We start from the raw sequence: 23855 nt of genomic DNA, 5'->3' as shown, positions 1-23855 counted from the left end.
AATACTTTTAGAATACTAGTCTATTCAGTATATGCTAAAATTCTGTGCCCCCCACCCCTCAGGGATTCTCTGTATAGCCCTGGCTGTCCTAGGACCAGGCTGGCCTCAAACTCTGACAGCTGCCTACTTCAGCCTAAGTGCTAGCTAGTATTAAAGGTGTATGCCACTACACCTGGCTTTTACTCTACTTTTTATTAGATATACAAATATAATTCATCAACACAAAGATTCATTTTTCCAACTCTTTAAAATTGTTGGCATCCATTTTCACGAAAAGATTTGAAGAAAGAACACAAGCATGAGGTTGTGTTGATAAGTTAGACCTTACTCTCCAGAAAAGTCTTTTTAAGTCAAGTACTGCACTGAGAAACAGGGTTGTGAGCACTTGAACCCACAGCAGTTCTTTTAAGCAGAGACTTAAAAGAAAAACGTCGGACACAAATCCAACTTATTTAATAAAATATGCCATTTTTCTATTTACAAAAAGTCTACTGTTAAAGCTACGAGGTTCTTTACAATCAAGAAAATATATGAACAGAAGTAAAATGTCTGGTGATTACATAGAAAAGAGAAACCTTTTCCCAATTACTCACCTTTTGGAATAAGTCCTCTGTGCAGGTGTAGAGCAAGGCAAGAAGACTAATACCTACCCAAAATTTTAATAGTCAGGACCAAAAAACAAAAGGTATCAGTAACAAGTAGATAATGTAGCAACAATCACAGCAGTGTCAAACAAAAAATGGCTTAGCTGTGATCTGCTCCATAGCTTAGATGGAAGAGCAGGGCTAGCCTGTGTCTCTGAAATGTAAACATTAATTGCACTAGGGTAATCACTGTCCAAGTTCAATTACATGAGATGGTTTTGAATTACAATCCACTTAATCTCAATTGTAGCTTTGAGTACAGCAGGTTTAGGGATAGCATCTTATTAAGGAACTTTAGACAAGGAAAATAAATTAAATGGAGGACAGCTAAGCAAATAATATGGCATCTTTCATTCTCACTCTGAAGTAATGGAATATGCTATGTCACCATGACTCATCACCTTTTTAAAAAGCCTAAAATGTTTGCTTCTTATAAGTTTGAATTTTATGTTCTCATTAAGCTTTGGACACTTCCTAAGTTATAGTCACTAGTGTTTTTTTCTTTTTTGGTAACTTTTCAATGTGGCATCAGTTTAACTGCAATGATGCCTGTTTAAGCCCTGTAATAGGGAGAATGGGAGGCTAGATGAGTCCATGTGTCAAATGATAGTTTACAAAATTTATACCTACTTTTTTTTTTTTTTTCCAAGACAGGTTTCTCTGTGTAGCTTTGGAGCCTATCCTGGCACTCGCTCTGGAGACCAGGCTGGCCTTGGACTCACAGAGATCCGCCTGCCTCTGCCTCCTGAGTGCTGAGATTAAAGGCGTGCGCCACCAACGCCCAGCTTATACCTACTTTTTTAAGTGTCTAATATGTGTCAGGTACAATCCTAATTAACAGATTATATGTGCATACATAGTAGTGAAAGAGATAAATCCCAGATGAGGAATTTCCATGCCTACTAGTGACACCAAAATAAATGGAGGACTTAAACAGAGAATAGTCATTGTTAGTCTGACATATGTCATCATCAGAAAACATAAGCTTCTCATAGTTCCATGAAAAAAAATCACAGCATTTTTTTACATTTTTAAAATAAATCAAGTGTAGTTTAACCTAGAAGAAGGTGGGTTCAATTAAAACTCTGATACTGAGAGATTCCTCAAAGGAAAATGCATTTAAGGAATTGGTCTAGTGTCGTCATTTCTATTAGATTGTTTTAAGAACTTAAAAACTTTTATTCAAGTTTATATCATTTTATGTTAAAATTCTATAGTCTTAGAGCCAGTCTTCATAATTTTTCCCTAAGTATCTGATTAGAATGCTTACATAAAATGTAAATCTATTTTTTCTCTTCTGGATGCAAAATGTCTAAAGAGCACTTAGTCAACTTTTAGAACTGGAGTAAAACCAGGAGCATTTAGCAAATGCTTAGTAAAGTATTTAAATGAATGAAAGCAGTACACTACAATCTGAAACTACATATAGTTTACAGAAAGACATATACAGACTTCTTTGCTCTATTATCATCACTCTAAATGGATTGTCTTACTCTAGGAAGATCCTTTTTCATTTCATAGGTATTCAATATCAGGCCTCACTTAAGAAAAATCCAAAAGATGAAATAATTGTGACTGGACAATTATCAAACTTACCACCAGAAGGCACAGAAAAAAGTTTTACATGTTGAAAAAATAGTAGTAACTTTAAAAAATGAAATCAATGGTCCTATCACATTTAAATTCATTTGGGAAGATTGCAAATAAACTTCATGCTGAATTGATTATACTAACTTCTCTTACAAATTTTCCCAACATAAAAGTGATGGAATAGGAGAAAATAAGAATATCAAATGCCTGAGGCCATGATTTTGCCTGACATTAGATACATTATCAAGCTACATAATAGTGATGCTAAGAAAAAGATTTCCATAGTAGTATACTTCTAACTGAAATATATAAACAGTAAATGCTTTCCCATTTGAATATATCAGATTCAACTCTAGAAGAACAACTTTTGCCAACTGAAGATTTAGAAACATGATCTACTGGATTTAAAATATTCAAAGATTTAGTGCCTTCACACTAAATTTTTGTAACAGCTAAAGTTAGTTTGATGGGATAATCAAGAGGAGACAATGGAATAGATTTGACTTACATGTTTTATAGCAAGGATATTACATTTCCAGTTTCCTAAAGTAAAAATTCAATACACTGATATAAAACTATTTAAATCAATAGGGTTCTGTTATGATACTGATCTGTTCACAGTAACATTCACAAGAACTGCCTTTAAAAATCAGTTTAATCAAGATAATTAGTTATGTTTTTTGCTATGTCTGATTTGCATAGGTTAACTGCAGGGATTTTATAAGTTGTAATGTTTTGTAGGGATCTGAAGATATGAAGAAATTATAAGAAATACAGAAATCTATTTTGAGGACATGCTAGAACACATCAATATCTTTTTATTCAAATATATCAAAAATTTAAAGTTGTACTTTAAAAAATCATCATTCATGGACTAAAACATGTTTTACAGACTCTAATTTCTCTTAGGAAACATTACTGGTTTAGCTCCCAATATCATATGCATGATTTAAAGACTATCTCTGACCTCTATGTCAAGTGTCAAGTGCTCAGACTCATTGGCAATCCGACTATTGCTAAATTGGGACCTCTGAAAATTAAATTCAATGAAATTCTGTTGCCAAAGTTGCTAGGTATTTTAAGTAACATACAATGGTGGACTAATCTCAAACAAGCAATTTGATTACTTAACATTTTCTCAAAGATAAGGATCTTTTCCACAAAGTCATGTCTTATTTCACAACAGAAAATGACATGGCAATGAGAAGTTTAGGAACAAAATATCTCCCTTTTCAGAGTTTTTAAACAGTGGCCACTAGATTTAATACACTGGACAGGATGGAAAAACAGCTGTACTAAACTGTTCCAACTCATTTAAAGGGCAATGAAACAATTTATACTCTAAATCTCAACTTGAAAGAGACAATCCTCAGCAAGTCCAAATTAAAAGAACAAGATAATACCTAAGATGATACTGAAAATTAAGTGCTAAATTATAGTTAAACAAAAACACACTTAAAAAAAAAAAACCCTCCTGCACTGAAGGAAAATAGTATAAATCACATTACTAACCTTCAAAAGTTAGCATGTAAAGAGTATTCTATCTTTAAGCCATTGCTTTCTAAAACATTCCATAGGAAATTTATAGGTGAAAACACATTTAAGGACCTCAGATGCACTGATTTATGTTCATAAATATTAAAAAAGAAGAGTAATGTAGCTATCATGGGTAGGATGAAACAAAATTTCAGGGATTTATTATATTGCAAATGATCATACAATTTCCTTAGAGCTGAGTAGTTTATGTAGAAATAAACACTAATGCACACTACAAGAGAAGGTTTAATAATAGATAAAAATGTACAAAAATATTGAAATCAGAAATGCTTTAGACTGTGTACCATGGAGTCAATACTTCTCAGTGAGTAAGGAAGGCAATTTACAACCTCCTCAATGGAATTAAAAACAAAACAAAAAAAGTGAAAGAGAAAGATTGGATTAAAAATTCAAAGAAAATGTTTAAGTCAACATTGATTTCTTTCCCCCCCACAAGGATATTTCAACTATCACCCAAAAGTTTGGTGGCACATTCTTTAGTAGGTCCTTAAGGCAATATATTTAAAGTAATTTACAATTTGATTTGATGTTAGCTATTTTAAAACATCACCTCAAAATAGATGCTCAAAATAATGCCCTCATAAGCCTTTTTAAAATGTATTCAGATGTTTCATAAAAAATAATGGTGGCTTTATTACAGCAGTGCTCATTAGCACCGCTAGTTAAAGGTCCCCAATAGTTAAAGGTCTACCAAGTTTCCATCAAAAACACCTATTCCTTAAGAGCTCACCATAAAAGATTACATTGGCTTTAACCAGTTCAGTAGTGCACAAAAAAGCAGTCTTATCATGGGTTGCTGGTGCTTTTTTTTGTACTACATTATCAAAAAAAATTTTCATTATATCTTCAAAATCCAACTTCTATAAAGTAAATCATATCACCTCATGACTTAGAACAAAGTAGAGACGTCTGCAGCTATCAGTTAATTGCCACTTTTAATCCATCCTGCAGTGCCCTAGGAAAGGGTCACAGAAAGACAGTTATGACCGTAGGAAAATATGATTCTTGATACAGAATCAAGTTATTGTCAATTTCCTTTGCTTTTATAAAGTCCACAATAACAATACATAAATGTACTTTTCTCCTGTGACACAATTAAAACCCAGTGTTATTATGTAAAATGAACTTAAAATAATCCCTGGTCTGAATTAGACTTTAAATCATACTATAAACATATATTTGGTATAATTTATTGATCATCATCCAGTTGCTCCAAAAGGGTTCTTCTGCGCTTTTCTAATTCCCCTTCACTCAGTTCACTGCCAGAAGTATCCCAGTTACCCTGAAAAGACATTCAGCATAATTACAGTTAAAGTTAATCCTGAAAATGTTAAGAAAAACTTAACTCTAAAGATTTCTAAGTAGACAAGAGTTTCATTCACAGAAACACATTTCACAGGGCTTTGAAACCGATGCTTTGCTCAAAGCACAACAATGGGTCATTAAACATTCCTTGGATGGTAATAGAAAAAAAAAAAAAAGACCAAGACTAGTATTTTATATGGCATTACAACTTCAGTTTATATTAAAATACGTAATCGAGGAAAAACTGTACATACTGGTTCCTTTCCTTATACACAAATATGAAACATTCCTACTTAATGAAAGCCAGGTGCTCACTTCCTAGACAGTATGTTCTTTGCTAATTTTGTGGAGATTTTGGATAATCCTGTAAAACTATTTGAATTTTAAACTTAAGTTCTCAATTGTATTCTCAAGCAGACAAGATTTTAACTAAAACAAAATATAATACTGTATCATCTATGAGAAACAACCTTTGAAAAGCAGAATACATCTTTAAAATGTTTTGTTTAAACCACTGCTAGAAAAGAAGTAAGTACAGAGGATGATTCACTCTTCATGGAAATTGTGGATTAGATTGATTCATGAATTTTAAAAAAATGGGGTAGATATACAAGAGTTGATGAAAGGGGTTGAATATAATCAAATTACATTGTAGAAAACTATTTAACAATAAAAAACAAAGAAAGCAAGAAAACAACAATAATTAATAACCAAGAAGTACACATAACACTATGCTAATGGATCAGAATATCCTGATACAAGATGCAGGACATCTCTTCACTGATGACTCACAGGCAAACCCGTACTTATTACTCAAGGAACTGTCGAAACCAAGGAAGTTAATGCTACTAGTATGCCTAGCCATCACTGTATAGGTGAGGGATTAACACTAGTGTAACTTGTTATTAAAAAACACACTTCCTCAGCAGTTAAGAGCACACTGCCTTCTCTTCTAAAGGTCCTGAGTTCAAATCCCAGCAACCACATGGTGGCTCACAACCATTTGTAACTGGTGCCCTCTTCTGGCCTACAGTCAGAACACTATATACATAATAAACAAACAAACAAATAAATGAATCTTAAAAAAACCCTAATAATTTAAAAATCAAAGAGAATGCCAATGTACTTTTTAGTGGTACTGCACCATTCAGACCATAATTTTCTTTCCAAGTTAAAGTGACAAATATTTTGTGTTGTTAACTTTTTTTTGTTGTTAGGGAAAATAAATCTAAGAGACACAAACAGATGGTCACTCATGAGGAGCACTAAAGAGAATTTCATCTTTCCTTCAATGTTAGGAGACCCCAAATAAAAAGCCTATTCTTTAAACATCATCTGGTTTTAATCAGGGCAATCATTTTATTTTTATAAATGCAAGAAAGACACAATTGTAAGTACTTACAGAGTCCTTTCCAGTCTTTTTCTTAGGTGATTTGTGTTTTGACTCTGATCTCTGTCTACTTCTGTCTTTTTCACTTTCCCGATCTTTATCTTTTTTATCCTTCTCTCTTTCAGGATCTGATTCTGGAGAGTCCTATGTAAATAAAAACTAACATATCAGAATTCTGATAATAATATTCTGTTAAAAATAAATTACTTATGCAGGTGGTATTTAAGAACATCACATTTATTAGGTTCATTGTATTTAGAAAGTCTGGCCTCAAACTTAAGAGAGATCTGCCTACATCTGCCTCCTGGAGTGCTGGGATTAAAGGTGTGTGCCACCACATCCCACTTTGAATCACAGAATTTGGTAGAAATTCTCCAATGTTCATGAGAGAGACAGAAGCAGTGTTTCTCATAAGAAGGATACATCTGAATAGGGTAAATCACCATTAAAAGCCTTACTACCAGATTACATCTATTGCATAACTATAGAGATATTACTTATTCTTTAGAATCCAGGGCCCCGTATGTATGTGTGTATATATATTAATTATATACCTTCAATAAGCTACACCCTTAGCTCATATACATTTTTCATCAAGCAAATGTAACTATGGTATATTAGATCTATAAGGATGCTGCTGACTAAGCTGCTCAACAAAGTTGACAGGGGCATAATTCTTCCTCAAAATTATTACTGAGAAACAAGTTATTTAAAATGTTATTGCTTAAATAAAATACCTCTGAGTTAGACTGATGCAAATATTAGTGAGCAGCATGAAAAAAAAAAAAAACTAATTCAATATAACTGTGGAAAGACTCAGGCACCTACATTTTTGAAAAACTCCTGTGTAAACCTATTATGTATCTACAACAGCAGAAGAGAAAGCTGTTCGAACATTTGCGCTCTCTCTCTCTCTCTCTCTCTCTCTCTCTCTCTCTCTCTCTCTCTCTCTCTCTGTCTGTCTGTCTGTCTGTCTGTCTGTCTGTCTTAAAAATTAAAGACCAAGGTAGGAATCCTAACACACTGGTGTATGTTTTGTGTTTGAAGCTCCATGTGATTTTATTGGAAGATTAAGGCAAAAGGCAAAAGTCCTATACCCACCCACCCTCCCGCCCTCCCTCCCTCCCTTCCTTCTTCCTGGTTTTTCAAGACAGGGTTTCTCTGTGGCTTTGGAGGCTATCCTCGAACTAGCTCTTGTAGACCAGGCTGGTCTCAAATTCAGAGATCTATCTGCCTGCTTCCCAAGTGCTGGGATTAAAGGTGTGCGCCAACAATGCCCAGCTAAAAGTCCTATACATTCTATATTTTGTTGCCAAGCTAAAAGACTACACAGAATTAGATTAAGAGATGGCCCTATGAATCTTTTCTAGATCAAAACCTTGGAGCGGTTAAAAAAATTTTTTTTCTTACAGATTTATGTCTCCTCTTTTTGCTTTTCTTCTTATGTTTTTTTGATTTCTTATAACTTCTCTCTGTAGCACACAGAAAAAAAAAAAAAAAGTCAGCTTGAGGAAATCAAAATGTCATGGTTTAGTTAAAAAAAAAAAGAAATACTCACCAGATTCAGCACTAGAAGAATGTTCTGAAGCAGAATGCGACTCTGATCGCTGTCTTTTTTTCTTCGAATGGCTGTCATCATCATCTGAATCTGACCCCTAAATAATACACATAGATTCATTCATGACAATGCTCACAAATGTTTTTGGTATAGTGTGCCAGTCAATTTACTTCCTTACCGATCGAGAGCGGGAACGTTTCCTATGGTGTTTTTTAGATTTCTTAGAATGTTTCTTGTTCTTTGAATGATGATGTTGACATTCATGCTAGAGTGGTAAAACAAAAACTTTAAAGAATTGCCCTTGTTTTACATAGGCAATCACAAGGAAATTTTACAAGTTCAACACATGAGATCTTAAGAATAAAATCTTATTTAGGATAAGATGCCCAGTGATTATGTAAGAAATGATTTTTTTCTATTTTTATTATTAGCTACTTTATACCTACTCATTTAGGTATTTAAACATTTTACAAAATGAGGTACTTTTTGTCAAAATGACAAAGGCAAAGGTTGTTAGGATAAAGTATTGTATTTTAGAAAGGTATTAGATACAGTACATCATCTAAGCATTTGCTGGCTAATCTGACGCTTTGGTTAATAAGCTAAGGCAAGCATCAAGATAAAGTAAAACCTCACAGGCAACCTTAAACTAAAATTTACAAAGCCTACTCCTCTTTCCTTTATCCCAAGAAGCTTATATAATCACAGGTTGTGTCCATAACATTGAACAATTTATTGTGGACATGGGGATAGTTACGAAATGGCCCAGTATATGAAGGTGCCTGCCACCAAGGATAAGACCTAAATTCTAGCCCTAGTACCTGATAGTAGCAGGAGAGAACTCCTGGATGTTTTCTTCTGAATTCCACATGCACACTGTGACTTACAATGTGCACACACAATCATAAAATATTTATGTGATTACTTTGAAAGGAGAGGTGCTACAGTAAAATCTCCTTATACACATGACCCAGAAAACACACAGATTTGATCAAATAAATAAAAATGGAAAATCCGACTAAGAAGTAATCCATCCTTATCTCACTGAATGCTGCCTCAAGGCCTAATTTATCCAGCCTCAAAATCTGGACGTGTTTAGCTCCTTTTTATGTTATCTTTAGCTTCATTTACCACCTTACTACATTAGCTTTAGTTCAAAATCATCAAAACCACACAGCTGTAGAGTGTGAGGAGGTGTATGCCCATGCAGAGGCCAGATGAGGACATAGGTATCTTCTTCTATTGCCCTCAACCTTTCTCCCGAAACAGGTCTTTCACTATATCAGAAATTCTCTATTTTGGCTAATCTGACTGGCTGTTAAGCACCTAAGATTGACTTTTGGCCATTGCCTGTGCAATGGTTACAGGCATCCACAGCCATTCTTAGATATTTATGTGGGTGCTGGGGATTTAAACCGTTTTTAATGCTTCCACAGCAAGCATTCATACCCAGTGAACCATCTCTTCAGCAGATTTTTGAATTAAGACAGGTAATATGCTCTCTACTGTACATTATCTCAAAATTCCAAATACATTCAAATGGTTCAGAATATGGGTATAATTAAAATTCTGATCCAAAATTTCTGTGGATGGAGCTTGAGGTTCTACATTTCTGTGAGACTCCTAGGTAACATCTAAGGAACAGAGTAGGATAAACAACTAAAAGCCAACAAGGACCAGTCATAGAGGCAGTTGGGAATCACTATGGAGGCCTACATGAGTTCATGATGACAGAGAAAATAATTTTAACATTGGTATTAATCAAAAACAACAAAACCAAAGAAATAGATAATAATTATAGTACTCATGTGCATAATTATCATGCCAATAGTACAATAAAAAAGTGGTATCTTCTGGCTTATTACAAATTATTAGCTGCCTAGAACTGACTCCATAGTGAAATTTTTATAATTCACTATGTGGTGTAGTCTTAAGTGGTGTGGGTGCACATGTGTGTGCTAACACACATGCAACTATATGTGTACTTGAGGAAACAACATGGTTACACTGCTGTTTTCCAACTTATAGAGGCAGAGTCTAGCTCACTGGAACCCAGAAATAGCAGATTCTGTTATTACAGCTAGCCATACCACTGGGATAACTGTCATTCTACCATATCCTCCCTGCACTTAGGAACACTGGGGACATATGAACTCCAGTCCTCATGCTTGCAGGGCAAGGAGTTTGCTCATTAAATCATCTCCTTAGCTCCATGCTGAACTTTTTAAAAGCACTGAGTCAAATAGTACAGGCAGTAATCCCTTTTCTGCAAAAGTTATTTGATATTGTCATTTTGCTTATTTGTCACATCAATGACTTACCATGAGAATTTAGTTCATACATCTAATGTAGTATGATTTTTTTTTTTAGTTCATTTTCCAAGAAAACTTAAGGATATTCCAAGGTTCATTATTAGCTACCAGCTGATTTATGTGGCTGACAAATGGCTGAACTTCTACAGCTATGAATAAACAACATACCTGACACTAGTTTTAATAGCCCATGCAAGTGTGTTTTTCACTTAAAGCAATTATACAGAAGATACTCACACTCCTTCATCAGAATTGTAAAACAGCAGTGCATATTAAGAAATATACTTGACCACTTAGAATTCAAAGTTTCACCTTTTATGTCACAACAAACTAAGAATTACCTCAAGCACATGCATGAAATCTTTAAATATTCTTTTTCTTTCAGATTCTAGAGTTATGTCCTCAAATGCTGGTTCTTTTACAAATCTCTCCCGGATCTGAAAAGCAATGGTAAAAAAGTGACTATATCAACACCAAGAAAACCGTATCATCATTACTAAAAGGAATCTGACCAATAGATAAAGATGTGATAAGCCCTAAACTGCATTTCTTTTCTTTTTTTCAAAAAATTCTAGCAGGGCAGACAGGTAGACCTTTGAGTTCAAGGCCATTCTGGCCTATACAGAGTTCCAAGACACAGGTGCTATACAACAAACCCTTTCCCCGGGTGGTGGTGGTGGACTTTTAACTATTCCTAAATTCAAACAGCTGAGTTTTGACATATAGATATAGTGTGGCTTACTAATGTGTATTTACGTCCCCAAGAAACAAATTAGTGTTATTATCAACTGTGAAGCACAGTGCCCATTATGGATAATTTTCAAGTATACTTACGTCTTCCCAGACAGCATCCAGTTCTATTGGAGGAGCAGCTTGTTTCAACATACTCTTAAATGCAGACTCTTTTCTTTTCATTTTCCGAGCTTCCTCCTTTTCTCTTTCACGTTCCCGAGCTTCTGCCTTTTCTAGTAACTAACAAAAATATCATATGTAATAAGTTATGATAGTATAAACCCTGTTTCAAATAATTTATTGTTCTCAAATATAGTAGTGCATCATTTATAAATGTTTTAATTTGACCTAAAACAATAAAAGGTACAGTGAATCATCCGCATACACTTTACATAAGTTCTATTCATAGTACTTTATTCCACTCACCTACAACTGTAAGTAATTGTTAGATGAATAATAGGCTAGTTATCAGTAATAATCAAACTTACACTATTGAAAGCCAACTTGATATTTCCAGCATCCAAAGTAGTTGATCTTTTTGTTGAACTGATTATTGCCACAAAGTCTTCAAAGGTAGTATTTACTTCAACTACAAATCCTTTATCCTAAAAACCAGAAATTTTGTTATAAGTAACACATAACTCTAAGGAATAGATTGATGTTTTCAAATAGGAAAGAACATATGTCTTATTTACCTTCAGAATGTCTTTTATTATCTTCTTTTCATCATGATAACGTGCTTTAAGATCTTCAACATAAAACTTGAAAAGATCAAGTGCAGTTGATCCTAATGAAAAAACTAAAGAAGTCAAAAAGCTAGCTCTAACCAAGAGCTGCAATTACTTTTTGTTTGTAAAACAAACATAAAATAAAGCACACACCTCCCCTCCCACCCACCACCTACCACCCACCAATCCATTCCAACTACCATCTTAGGTTTGGAAAGAAAAGAATCTCACCCGGCTGACCAAGCATATTAGTGAACCTAATATCAGAACTAATAGTTGGATACAGTTCCATCCAAGAGGACATAGAATGCAGTTGTCCATGCTCATGCAATTCATCTAAAAATATCTGTAAGAAAGGAAACAAATATATTTGAAAACTCATTAGAATGATAACATAGAAATCCATATAAAGAACTGTTAGCAATATCAAAAGTTTTTCTCACAGTGTTATCCAGTATGTTTAGGTACAAAGAATATTTGCTATTTGATGGGAATAAAAATGTTTTTAGACCACAATTAATTATAAACAAAACATCAAAAGAAAGGCATCTTTTTTTTTTTTTGAGACAGGGTTTCTGTGGCTTTGGAGGCTGTCCTGGAACTAGCTCTTGTAGACCAGGTTGGTCTCTAACTCACAGAGACCCACCTTCCTCTGCCTCCCAAGTGCTGGGATTAAAGGCGTGTGCCACCATCGCCCAGCTGAAAGGGATCTTTAAACACTACAGTACCCTTCTAGCCTTCAGTTGCCTGTCCCTTAAGATAGAACACTATTTCCAGTTAAAAAAACAAAAAGTACATAAAATATTGTATATATATATATGTAGCTATATATACTAAATGACTGGAATTATCTATTCTCAAATGATGTGGCTAAAGAATAAATGTGTTTGTGCTGTAAAATATAGCTTTTGTTTTTAAATAGAATTAGATATTTCAAATTTGATTAATTAAAAACAAAAAAAATGTGGCAACTAAAGAAATGGCTTTGTGGTTAGAGGCAGTTGTAACACATGCAGAGGCCCAGGTTCTGTTCCTAACACCCATATGGTGACTCAAAATCACCGCTAACTCCAGTTCCAGGGGATCTAGACATCAGGCAAGCAGATGCTGCACACACACATGCAGGAAATACACTCATACATATAAAATAAATCTAAAATAGCCATAAAGAATAAATTACTTTTCTCAAAGTATTTAAACTCCCACATAGGTGCTTAATTATGTTACACACCTAAACTGTACTACAGCATGTTCTTTGAGAACCATATATCAACTCCTAAAAAGTATATCCTATATCTTGTTTCCACTCAGTCCTCATGCTATTTTTGTAAGCTAAACCCTTATGCTCAAGTTAAATAATGTTTGTTGCAGCCTGCTATAGTCCCTTGCCTCAAATATCTAAGAACAAAATTGAAAATATAGAAATTAAGAAGTTCAATATATATGGTCCAAAACAAAGCCTATGTAGTGAACTGGAAACAAGCATCTCAAAACTGTTTTGATACTTGTTGACGTTCAATGACTATGTTACTGAACTACACTAGAAAAAGCATTTTTCTATTACCTGAAAAGATTCCCTATTTTTACGCTGCCGCCTCCTCTCTCTCAACAAAGTCTTCTGTTTTTCTTCTTCCTCTTCCTTTTCTAAAGCCCGGATGTGTTCCTCAAAGCATATTAATGCATCTTCTTTATCCATGTCTGAAGTATTTTTCAGATTAAAAAAATTGAAATATTAACAAAGAAAGCAGTTTAATTAAAGTCTTTACAAACTTCAAATTCAGTGTTTAAAAGTGTTTGTATTTGAATTTAAACATGATCTTGTAATGACACAAGTTTTGAAAGACTTCAAATCCTAGAGAATAAAGGCAAGAGCACATGCACATGACAAAATTAACGGGCTAACAGAGCAATGTTATGCTTAATTCCAAACAGATTATTTTATTGATAAAAAATTTTATTAGTTCTGTGAGTTTTGTGTGCATTTTGCTCATATTCACCACTGACTTCTTCACAGATATACACACCACTTAGCCAGCTAACTTTGTCATCCCTACCTCCCTAAACTTATTTTAAATCCACCAAGAAGAATTTGTTGGATATACGATCTTACTCTTGAGAGTAGTTGATATATCAGGAGCTATGATTGAGAAAACTGTCTCCTTTCCAGCAGCCATCAGTTGCTAAAGCTCTACAGCTAAGAGTAAGATTTTGTGGTCAACTCCATCTCCATGCTGGGATTGGATACCAGTGAGCTATAAATAGTTGATTTATTACATATTTCAAGAATTTTCTGTTAAATGTTAACTGAGATCTCTAGAAAAGTATTTTTCTAAATCAAAATTCAATTAGAAACAACCCATTTGAAAATAAAGTATTTTTTCAGAAATAGTAATCATTTTGTAAAATTTGAGCTAGCAACTGCATAAAATAGCAATTCCTCGAATTTCATACAGAAAGTAAAGAATAACTCAAGGGGTACTACTTATCATTTTTCTTATGTAGTGATTGTTCTTACTCTGTAACTCTTCATCCTCTGCAAATGTTGGATTATCCATCAGATATTGTTGGGCTTCAGACCAAGTAGTAGAGTATGTAACATTAGCCATATTGTCAAGTATGTTTTTTAAGGCTTCCCAGTTTCTCTTTCGTAACTGCTTAGCTTGTTCCTACAACAAACATTTGAATAATGCTTTTAATATTCAAACAAGATATCTAAATTATAATTACTTAAGATTCCTTTATATTCTGATAAATGTCCAAATGTTATTATATACCAAGACCCTTCATTTTGTTACTGTTTTCCAAACCTTCAGTTTTTCATCTCTCTTTGAATTCAAAATCCAAAAAAATTATATTGTTTTGTATCCTCATTTCATAAACCTATGCCTTACCAGTATTCATTACAGATATAACTAATAATGAGGGCTACTGTGTACAGTCAGTATATAAACACAAAGGCATTCCCTGATATTCAAATTTTTAGTAATATTTTCAATACTAGATGCAAAACAATTTACTGACAAACAGGAGAAAAAATGAGTTACTCATTATATCTTTTAACACAGCTTCCAATGAACAGATATGATATATACACACTAACGGAGTTAAGCAAAGAAACTGACATTATAATTTTTACTCATTTATAATAAAGAAAATCTTATTCAGAATGTTGAAATAACAACAATTTAAAAAGTACCTTTTCTTTTTTTGAGAGGAAGAACAAAACATCTTCATAGATTTCAAGACGATCACGCTCTGATATAGCATTCCAAACCTCCATCTCCCCAAACATCTGTTCGGCTTTTCTAGTGATTATGAAATCAAGGGTTACTTGATTAATGCATCAGTACAATTTTAGACTTTTTTTTTTAAAGGCACTCAATTAACACACTCTCCATTTCAAGTTTACAAATGCATTAACTCGGAAAACTTTTATGAAAATCAATAAAATATTAACAGAAGAGCAAAGTCTCTATTTTCTCTTAGGACAATTCACATTAGGTAATGCTTTGCAATGTAAATAGCCCCTTTCCCCCAAGTCACCTTCTGCAGACTATAAAACAGTAACAGTTAATGTATTATGTCTATTCCCTAACACCTCAAGTGAGCCTATAAGTTACTGATTTTTTTGGCTATCTTATAAAACTGCCACATGCTCATTTACCCAGCTGTTTCATGACCATCCATTTTGGATGAGTTAGCAAGAAGTACGACACAAACAACAGGGGGAACATTGCCTCCATCATTAAAAATCTTACTTGTATCTGGTTGTGGAAGTCATTTTCTCATGATTTTCAAGAAAACGCTGAAAGGATTCCTTAGCTTCCTTGTATTTTGATCTTGCTTCTTCTTTTTCCTCTTTCTCGGTCTGGACTTTATAGGCATTAAAGGCCTGCTTTTTCTCACTCAGCTTTGCTAAAGCACTAAATAACAGAAAATATCAGACAAGAATAAATATAAAGGCTGGAGAATAAAATGTTACTGCTTTAGAAAAATGTTTGACGCATACATTAAGAAAATATCTAATTTACTGAAGATATACAATTATTTTAAACAGCAAATTCTAGTGTTCAGTGATTATAATTTCATTTGGAGCAAGGTGCTCAAATTGTAGGACAACCCTTTTGGATTTCTGGCTATAGAACACATAAAATACCTCTATTTAAAATAATTATATACCTATGAACAGCTGTGTATTATAAAGTTAAACTGTTGAACATAACTTTAAATGCCCTAAGATTAATGTAAAGTTAATTCTAAAGTCATTGTATTACCTGTACCGAGGATCATTAATGATCATTTTCATAGCTTGTTCCCATGAAGCATTGGAAGGTACCCGCTGAAAATTATTTAAAGGGAAAATTAAAATTTTATACAACAGAGACAATGGTTATCATAGGAAAGCAAGTTTAACACTCATTGCAAATATCAAGCACCTCCCCCTTTGCAGATTTTTTTTTACAATCTAAAACCATTTTCAATGAAGCAAATTTATGATACACACTTATTGACTAAAAAGAAAATTCACACTGAAATTGAAACAGTATTTTTTCCGCATTAGATCACCAACTAAAAGACAAGCAATAATTTAAATAAAAAATCTTATACATCAAGGCAAAAATATGATTGTGAAATAATACCTTGTTGAGTTTCCAAAAGCATTCTTCAATAAAAACACAACAAATTTACTTTGTTTTCAGTTAAAACAGTTCAAGTAATTAGTATTTTAAATAAAGGCACCAAAGCGAACATTTATTAGGAAATTATTATGTGTTACTTAAAAAGATTATAATACCTTTTCTTTCAATAATTCTTTAAATGCTTGCTTTGCCTCCTCCTTTGTATTCCAAGTATATGTTTTTTTTGCTGGTTGGCTCTCTTCCTCTTCTTTTTTAGGAGTAAAACTAGAGAGAGAGAAATTTAAACATGCTATTCATAATTTCAGGAACTAATTTCTGCTTAGGAAATCATTTAACTGATGCTGACCTAAAACTTGACAATTTTGAGAGAAATTTTCTTATATGAACCCTGAAAATAAAACTATCTGAAGACAGGAAATAAATTTACAGATATAAGGCCCTGTAAAAAGGCCAAATATAAGGGGGAAATCACACTAAGTTGATCTATAGTATCAGACTAGTCTAGAGGCTAATAAATAGCTTATTATATTTATCCAGCTGTTTCATATTAGTGATCTAATGTGTATACCTTAGTGTATACAAAAAGCTAAAAAAGATGTATAGAACAATCAAATGATTGATTAGCAAAATCCAGTTTAGTTAATTTTATAAACATTAATAGCAATCAGCTAATTCCATATATTCTTTTTGGATGATTTTATACTATGGCACGGACACCAAGTCACTGTTTAACCTCAAATAAATATTATTTGACAAGTTGTAGAACAGACTTGATAAATTCTGATTTCAAAAAGAATATAATATAGAAACAACTACTTGTTTGAGGTCCACTGAATTGAAAAAAATTTAGTTCAATGGATGGAAATGGAACAGCAATAGATACTGACATAAGAATGTAATATGTAGTAACATATATTGTTCTTATAAGTGCCTTTACATAAAACTTAATTGAAATTATTAAAAATTATAACTCATGAGTTATACTGGGACTCTTTAGGAAAAAAATCTTTCTAAAACTATGAAAAAAAAATTGGCCCTCCACATTCATACAAAAGAATTAAAATAATCATAAAACATATCTGTAACAAACAAAAACCTCTCATCACAATTTGTGAATTTGATTCTGTAACAAATTATATTGGATTAAACATTAAAAGTAATAGTAATATATACGAGGCTTGGCACAAATTACATGTAACTATCATACCAAGTTACAGAAGTTATTTTGAGCATCTCAGTATTTTGGTGTTCAATGTTAAAGCATAAAATGTAGAATGACATTCCCAAAGCTTACATCATATGATATCATCATTTGACCTTTATGGATACAGAAAAATATATCTGATACATATATATGCATATGCACACATGTACACATACACTCAGAAAATGCCTTAATATATGCATAGCTAAGGTCAGAAGAGTAAAAGAAAATGTGACCTTAACTCTTAATTGCCTCCAAATGTACCATTTTGTTTCTTTTAAAATATCTCAACATGAACACATTATATAGCTATTTGTGAAATTAATATGAGACATAGAACACTGATGGTAAGGAGTAGAGACGGAGGCAGCAAGACTAAATATTAACTAGATAATAGTGTTTGGTCAGACTATTCATCCATTTGTGCCTTTTTTGTGTATCTTGGCTCATATGGTAGAAAAAGGAAGTCTTGCAACTGTCACTGAGCTTCTTTTTGTGACTCCTCTATAAAGTGCCTTCTCTTAACTGAAGCATATTTCAAAAAAAACTGTTCATATTTTTCAATTTATTTACAACAAGCTGAAAGCCAGATACCACCAATAACCAAAAAGGGATGAAATCAAGTTTAATTCTATCCCATTTGGCAGAGCTTGTCACCTTCCAAAACACATCTGTGTTCAACAGCAATCTACAGTACTTCTTGGAAGTTCTGACTGAGCACATAGAACAGAGAAGGAAAACAGACACACCCTTCCAAAGAGTAAACCAACCAGGGGTGACACCAAGCCTTTATTTAAAATACTGGAAGTTTGTAAACTGATTTTTTTTTTCCTTTTTGCCTTGATTTTGATTTCATTGACTAAATTAACAAGTTCTTATAGTTTAAGTCAGGCATTAACTTTCAGAAGTCTTGAATTACTAAACTTACTCAGTTACAGTTTCTTGTTTAGTTGGTTCCTCTCCAGTATTACTGGATATGTCACCACTTAGATCTTGAATAGCTGTGGTATTAGCAATCTGTGCTTGTTCTTCATTGGATATAGTTACTGTATTTTCACTATCTACAGCAGTAGCAACAATGGAAGTAACTTCAGGCTCAGGAGCAACTGGAACACTTCCCACAGTATTAGTAGGAGTGGTGGAAGTATTGGCGTTAGCAGCTGCTGCAGCAGCTGCAGCAGCTGCAACAACAGCAGCTGCTGCTTCTGCAGCAGCCATGGTGCTCATAGTGGTAGGAATTTCTGTTGCAGGAACTGGGGCTGTTGATGTTGTAGTACATTCTTCTTGCTTGCTATACAGTAAAAGAGAGAGACAGAGGGAAGAAGAGAAGGAATAAGAGGGATAGAAGTGGGGAGGGAGAAAGAAAGAACTGGTTATTTCAATACTGTAACAGTGAAACTAAATTAAATTTTAAAATGGTAACACTAATGGAATAATCAAAGGGCTAAACAAAATTACACAAAAAGATCACAGAATAAGATATTAATTTTATGTTTGTTTTAGAGAATATCTTGCCATATTGCCTATGCTGGGCTCACATTCATGAAGCTCAGGCCATAGTGTGGTCTTAGCATCTTTGAGGAGAACTGGGATTACCATTATGTTATCACTTCCAGCTTCTACCATTATTTGATTTAGCAAACCCACACAATAACATGGAATAAACACTAATATAAATGACTAATTTCCTAATGTCCAATTATTTCAAGAAAAATCCCAATCTGTTACTGTGCATAACATCTTATTTGACATGTATCAAAAATTCTCTTAAGAACTTTAAATCGGGGCTGGAGAGATGGCTCAGTGGTTGGGAGTGCTGGCTGTTCTTCAAAAAGACCTGGATTCATTTCCCAGCACCCACATGGCAGCTCACAACTGTAACTCCAATTCCAAGGGACCTGACACCCTCACACTGACATACATACATGCAAGCAAAACACCAACGCATATGAAATAAAATTAATTATTTCTTTTATAAGGAACTTTAAATCTACATTTTAATAATTAAAGGAAAACTTGGGCTGGGGCATATAGCTCAGTAGTTGTGTGCTAACAAGTGCAAAACCTTGGGTCTATTCCTTAACACAAAAAAAGAATTTAGTGAAAAATATATATATATATAAATAATATATATATCAGCCATTCTCAAGCCATGAAACTTACTTCACAAACAATGCATTCCATATTAAAGCACTTACTTGTCAAGCAAAGCATACTAGAATAAATATACTAGAGTTAAATCTACTCCCAAACCCCTCCAAGATCTTCCAAAGACATTAGCCTAATCCTATTAAATAGCATTCATTTTTTAAAAAAATGTGAACAACTAAAACAAGAATGCTATGGAAATGGCCAAATTTGTAAACACTACTAATTTTTAAAATTGCTTACCTGCTTTCTTCAGCTTTAATCATAGCTGTTAAAGAAAACAGAAAAGTCACCAAGTAGTTTTTAAATATAACAATGAATACAAACTCTAAAAGGAAATGAAAGTACCATAATTTCATAGGATTTAATTTACCATCTGAAAAATAATTTAAAACTCAATTTAAAGAGCAAGTGTCTGCCTTAGTTTCATCAAAGCCTCATTACAACAATGAAAAATTTGACAACAGATTGTTTAGCAATCTTTTCCAATGCTGCTTTTTCCAAGGGTTAATGGCCTTGAAAATATTCATAATTTTGGAATACAATAGTATCATCTCCAGGAATGAGATTATTTTTTAAAAGGTAAAAATTTAACTTGGTATTAAACTCATGAAATTCCAGCCCATTTTCCACACTAGCACTGAGACAAGCAGATAAGCAACTATGCAAACCTATAATTTGTAGTCATATCAGAAATGAGCTTTGCCCTCTATAAGTGAGCAATTTGGGATTCTACTGATAACATTATTATTATTAGCTTATGCTCAGACACTTTAGATAGAGCTTTTGAAGATTTGAGCACTCAATATTTGGATTGCATTCTAGGCTCAGGTAAACTTTAAATCTGGTTATAAGATAGGTATCTTTAATTTCTTAACACTAGGGAATGAGGTGCTCCATGTAAGCAATGATATAAGCTTAAGTTTATGAATGTATTTTAAAAACTTATCACCCTTTAAAGAAAAATATTTCTAAAAATCTATTAAAATGTGAGGGAAAACCCACATAACCTTTTGCCTAGCTAATCTAGAACAGTTACTGATAAAACGTTATATTTAAGATTTATACTTAAGGAGAGTAAGTAACTCAATTCTTATTCACAATGTCTGCTATTTTATGCCCTGAGTATTATGCTCGATAACAACCTTTTCTAAATTTTCAAAGGTACTAAGTAGTTGACGATGTTGAAAAACTATCCTTTCCTAAATGAAATACTTATTTTCATTAACTTTTAGATGAAAAAACATATTAATATTAATTTTCATGATAAGTAAAACAAAATCAGTATTAAGTAGTCTGATAATATATGAACAAAATAATTGGCATTAAAGATCAACTACCGACAGGTGTTGGTATCGCAAGTCTTTAATCCCAGCACTCAGGAGGGGAAGACAGAGGCAGGGAGATCTCTGTGATTTCGAGGCCAGCTTGGTCTACAGTGAGTTCCAGGCCAGGCTCCAAAGCAATACAAAGAAACCCTGTCTCAAAAAAAGAAAAAACAAACAAACAAACAAAAAAACCCCAAACAAATAAATAAACAAAAAGATCAACTACCACTCACTACCATTAAGCTTAATCACATATCCCACGTATGCACCAACATTCAGGAGTTTTTGAACTTGTTCAACATTCATATTTATTTAAAATACCAAAGTAAACTTTAAAAACTATAAGCTCATTTATAATATAACTCTTAAGTAAAAGTGATTCTTTGAATTAATGACTTTCACTGCAGATTTATCCGTTCAAGGTTAGTGAAAATTAGTGACATACTCTAAATGTTAAATATAACAGAAAATGAATTATCAAAGCAGCTCACCATGCAGGTTTGATTTTGTAATAAGACCTCCAGCAACAATGGTATTCTGGTATCCTAGTTTCAATGGAATCAAATCAAATAAAGTCTATTTAAAATCTATAGAACTGAGATCTAGAGCAACAAGAAAATAAAAAGCCCATAAAACTGTTACATCATTTAAAATGTGCAGACAATTTAATTAAAACAAACAAACAAACAAACAAAAAGAATAAGGCCTTAATTTGAAATCACCCTATTTAGGGAGGACTGTTTCCAAGTGTTGCATATTGGCAACAAATTCCCAGTAGAATTGTTTTCCTGTCTTACCTTCAAGATCCTCAAGTTCCTTGGGTTTGGCCCAGCGGGACTCTTTTGTTTGAGAATTATAGTAATAAGGCTTCCCAGAATCAGATTTGTACTCTTTCCATGGGCATTTAGATAAGAGTTGCTAAAAAGGAAAAACATTCAGTAAACAGTAACATTCAGCATTGCTGACCATCCACACCCATTTTTACTAGATATTGTCTCCCTGTGTAACTCTAAATACCAAGGTTATCAATTTCTGAATATACCATTTAACCTTTATAATAACACTACAGAATTTAGAATCTTCTCCATTAACCAATATTACTTGAAGAAAAAGTAACTTGTCAAAGGTAAGACATTCATAGGGATGCTTCAAATCCAGGCAGATCTACCAGAAATTGCAATGTATGTGCTTTCCCACTTCACCACAGGTAAAAACTGCCATATAGTAATACAAATAAGACAAACAGAAAATTTGGGTAAAATTGTAATCTGATTCATCCATGTTAATGTTTTAGTTTCGAGGCCAATAATTATCTACAACTTATATGAACTATATAGGTGAGGAATGTGAAGAAATAAAATTTATGACAAAACCAGTACATAAAGCTAATGTATAGGAGAGCAATCTTAAGTGTCTTTATATCTCAGTGTCTGGGGCAAGAGAGATGGCTCAGAGGTTAAGCCAGAGGTTAAGCACACTGGTTGCTCTTCCAGGGATTCTGAGTTCAATTCTCAGCAACCATATGGTGGCTCACAACCAACTATAATAAGATCTGGTGCCTTCTTCTGCTGTGCAGGCAAAAGACTGTACACATAATAAATCCTAAAAAAACAAAAACAAAACCCTCAGTATCTGTGTGAGCATGTGTGCATATGAAAAAGAAATAAACAACTGTTATCTATTAATCTTCCTTCTTACTGTATACATATTAAATTACTTGGGGGGTACATAGAAAATACACTTACTGTCTTAAGTTCTTTACTTAAAAGAAGTTAAAACAACCACATTGAGGAAAATTGTAGTTTGCCCTTCAATTTATTTCTTTAAGACACCTTTGAATACAGGACAATAGTAAATCGAAAATCTTTATTAACTTTTCTGTGATGTAAGAACTGCCTTTTGACATCTTAATATAAAATTCTAAGGAGTATATCCATGCTACTTAACTGTCCTGATTCTTAGCCTTCATTACCTCAGCAGGTGTTTTGAGATCATCTGGTTTTTCCCAGGTAGACTGTTTTGTTTCAGTATTGTAATAATAAGTCCTTCCATCCGGTGATTTATGTTCTGTCCACATTGATTTCTAAATAAAAAAAAATTACTGAAGTGTAAACTATCTAACAGTGAATATTCATTTGATGAATTACAAGGCAGCAAGCATATGAAACACCAGATTTAAATAAGAGTGGGAAGAAATATAAAATCTAAACAGAGATCCATTTTACTAGATACAAAGAAACACAAGAAATACAAAATACAAAAATATAATGCAATGTGACATCCCCAACTTTATGACATTTTAATACCAGAATCCAATGACTGAGATGCTAAACAACAACTCAATACTAATTATTAAAAGGTTCAATGTACATAGCCTTTTACCTGTAATCCTAGTATGTGGGAGGAAAAGGATCATACTAGTTCAAAGCCAGCCTAATCTACATGGTGAGTTGTAGGCTACTGGAGCTTACCCCCCAAGTAAGATTAATCAATGACCTTAAAGAGAAATTAAAGGCTAGGTGGTGGTGGCCCACACCTTTTATCCCAGTACTTGGGAGGCAGAGGCAGGAGCTTGTTCCAGGACAGCCTCCAAAGCCACATAGAAACCCTGTCTCGAAAAAACGAACAAACAAAACAAAACAAAACAAAAAAAAAAGAGAGAGAGAGAGAGAGAAATTAAAGAAACAGATAAAGAAGTCAATTTCAACAAAGAGAGATT

General features: G+C 33.3%; 1 protein-coding gene across 9 annotated transcripts in view; it reads right to left on the bottom strand.

Annotated features, from left to right (window-relative positions):
- Positions 1–3032: 3032 nt before the first annotated feature.
- Positions 3033–23855, bottom strand: part of Prpf40a (pre-mRNA processing factor 40 homolog A) — a 41401-nt gene continuing 20578 nt past the window's right edge. For 2 of the 9 annotated variants that reach the window (XM_027420422.2, XM_027420426.2), the window contains exons 6-26: positions 23109–23219; positions 21934–22054; positions 21628–21681; positions 20052–20076; positions 18589–18951; positions 16612–16720; positions 16091–16155; positions 15575–15739; positions 15013–15121; positions 14332–14482; positions 13381–13514; positions 12048–12162; positions 11784–11875; positions 11577–11693; positions 11191–11328; positions 10698–10793; positions 8223–8309; positions 8045–8141; positions 7897–7958; positions 6499–6630; positions 4981–5073 (exon numbers count right to left, since the gene is read on the bottom strand). In XM_027420422.2, the coding sequence (XP_027276223.1) occupies positions 4981–5073; positions 6499–6630; positions 7897–7958; positions 8045–8141; positions 8223–8309; positions 10698–10793; positions 11191–11328; positions 11577–11693; positions 11784–11875; positions 12048–12162; positions 13381–13514; positions 14332–14482; positions 15013–15121; positions 15575–15739; positions 16091–16155; positions 16612–16720; positions 18589–18951; positions 20052–20076; positions 21628–21681; positions 21934–22054; positions 23109–23219 (2436 nt within the window). Of the gene's footprint in view, positions 5074–6498; positions 6631–7896; positions 7959–8044; positions 8142–8222; positions 8310–10697; positions 10794–11190; positions 11329–11576; positions 11694–11783; positions 11888–12047; positions 12163–13380; positions 13515–14331; positions 14483–15012; positions 15122–15574; positions 15740–16090; positions 16156–16611; positions 16721–18588; positions 18952–20051; positions 20077–21627; positions 21682–21933; positions 22055–23108; positions 23220–23855 lie in introns of all 9 variants that reach the window. The other 7 variants (XM_027420425.2, XM_027420429.2, XM_027420423.2 and 4 more) reach the window with 4 other exon arrangements.

Source organism: Cricetulus griseus, chromosome 6, assembly GCF_003668045.3.
Source record: "Cricetulus griseus strain 17A/GY chromosome 6, alternate assembly CriGri-PICRH-1.0, whole genome shotgun sequence".
Lineage (NCBI taxonomy): Eukaryota > Metazoa > Chordata > Mammalia > Rodentia > Cricetidae > Cricetulus > Cricetulus griseus.
Note: the sequence above shows the minus strand (reverse complement) of the source record. Positions and strands in the feature narration are given on the sequence as shown.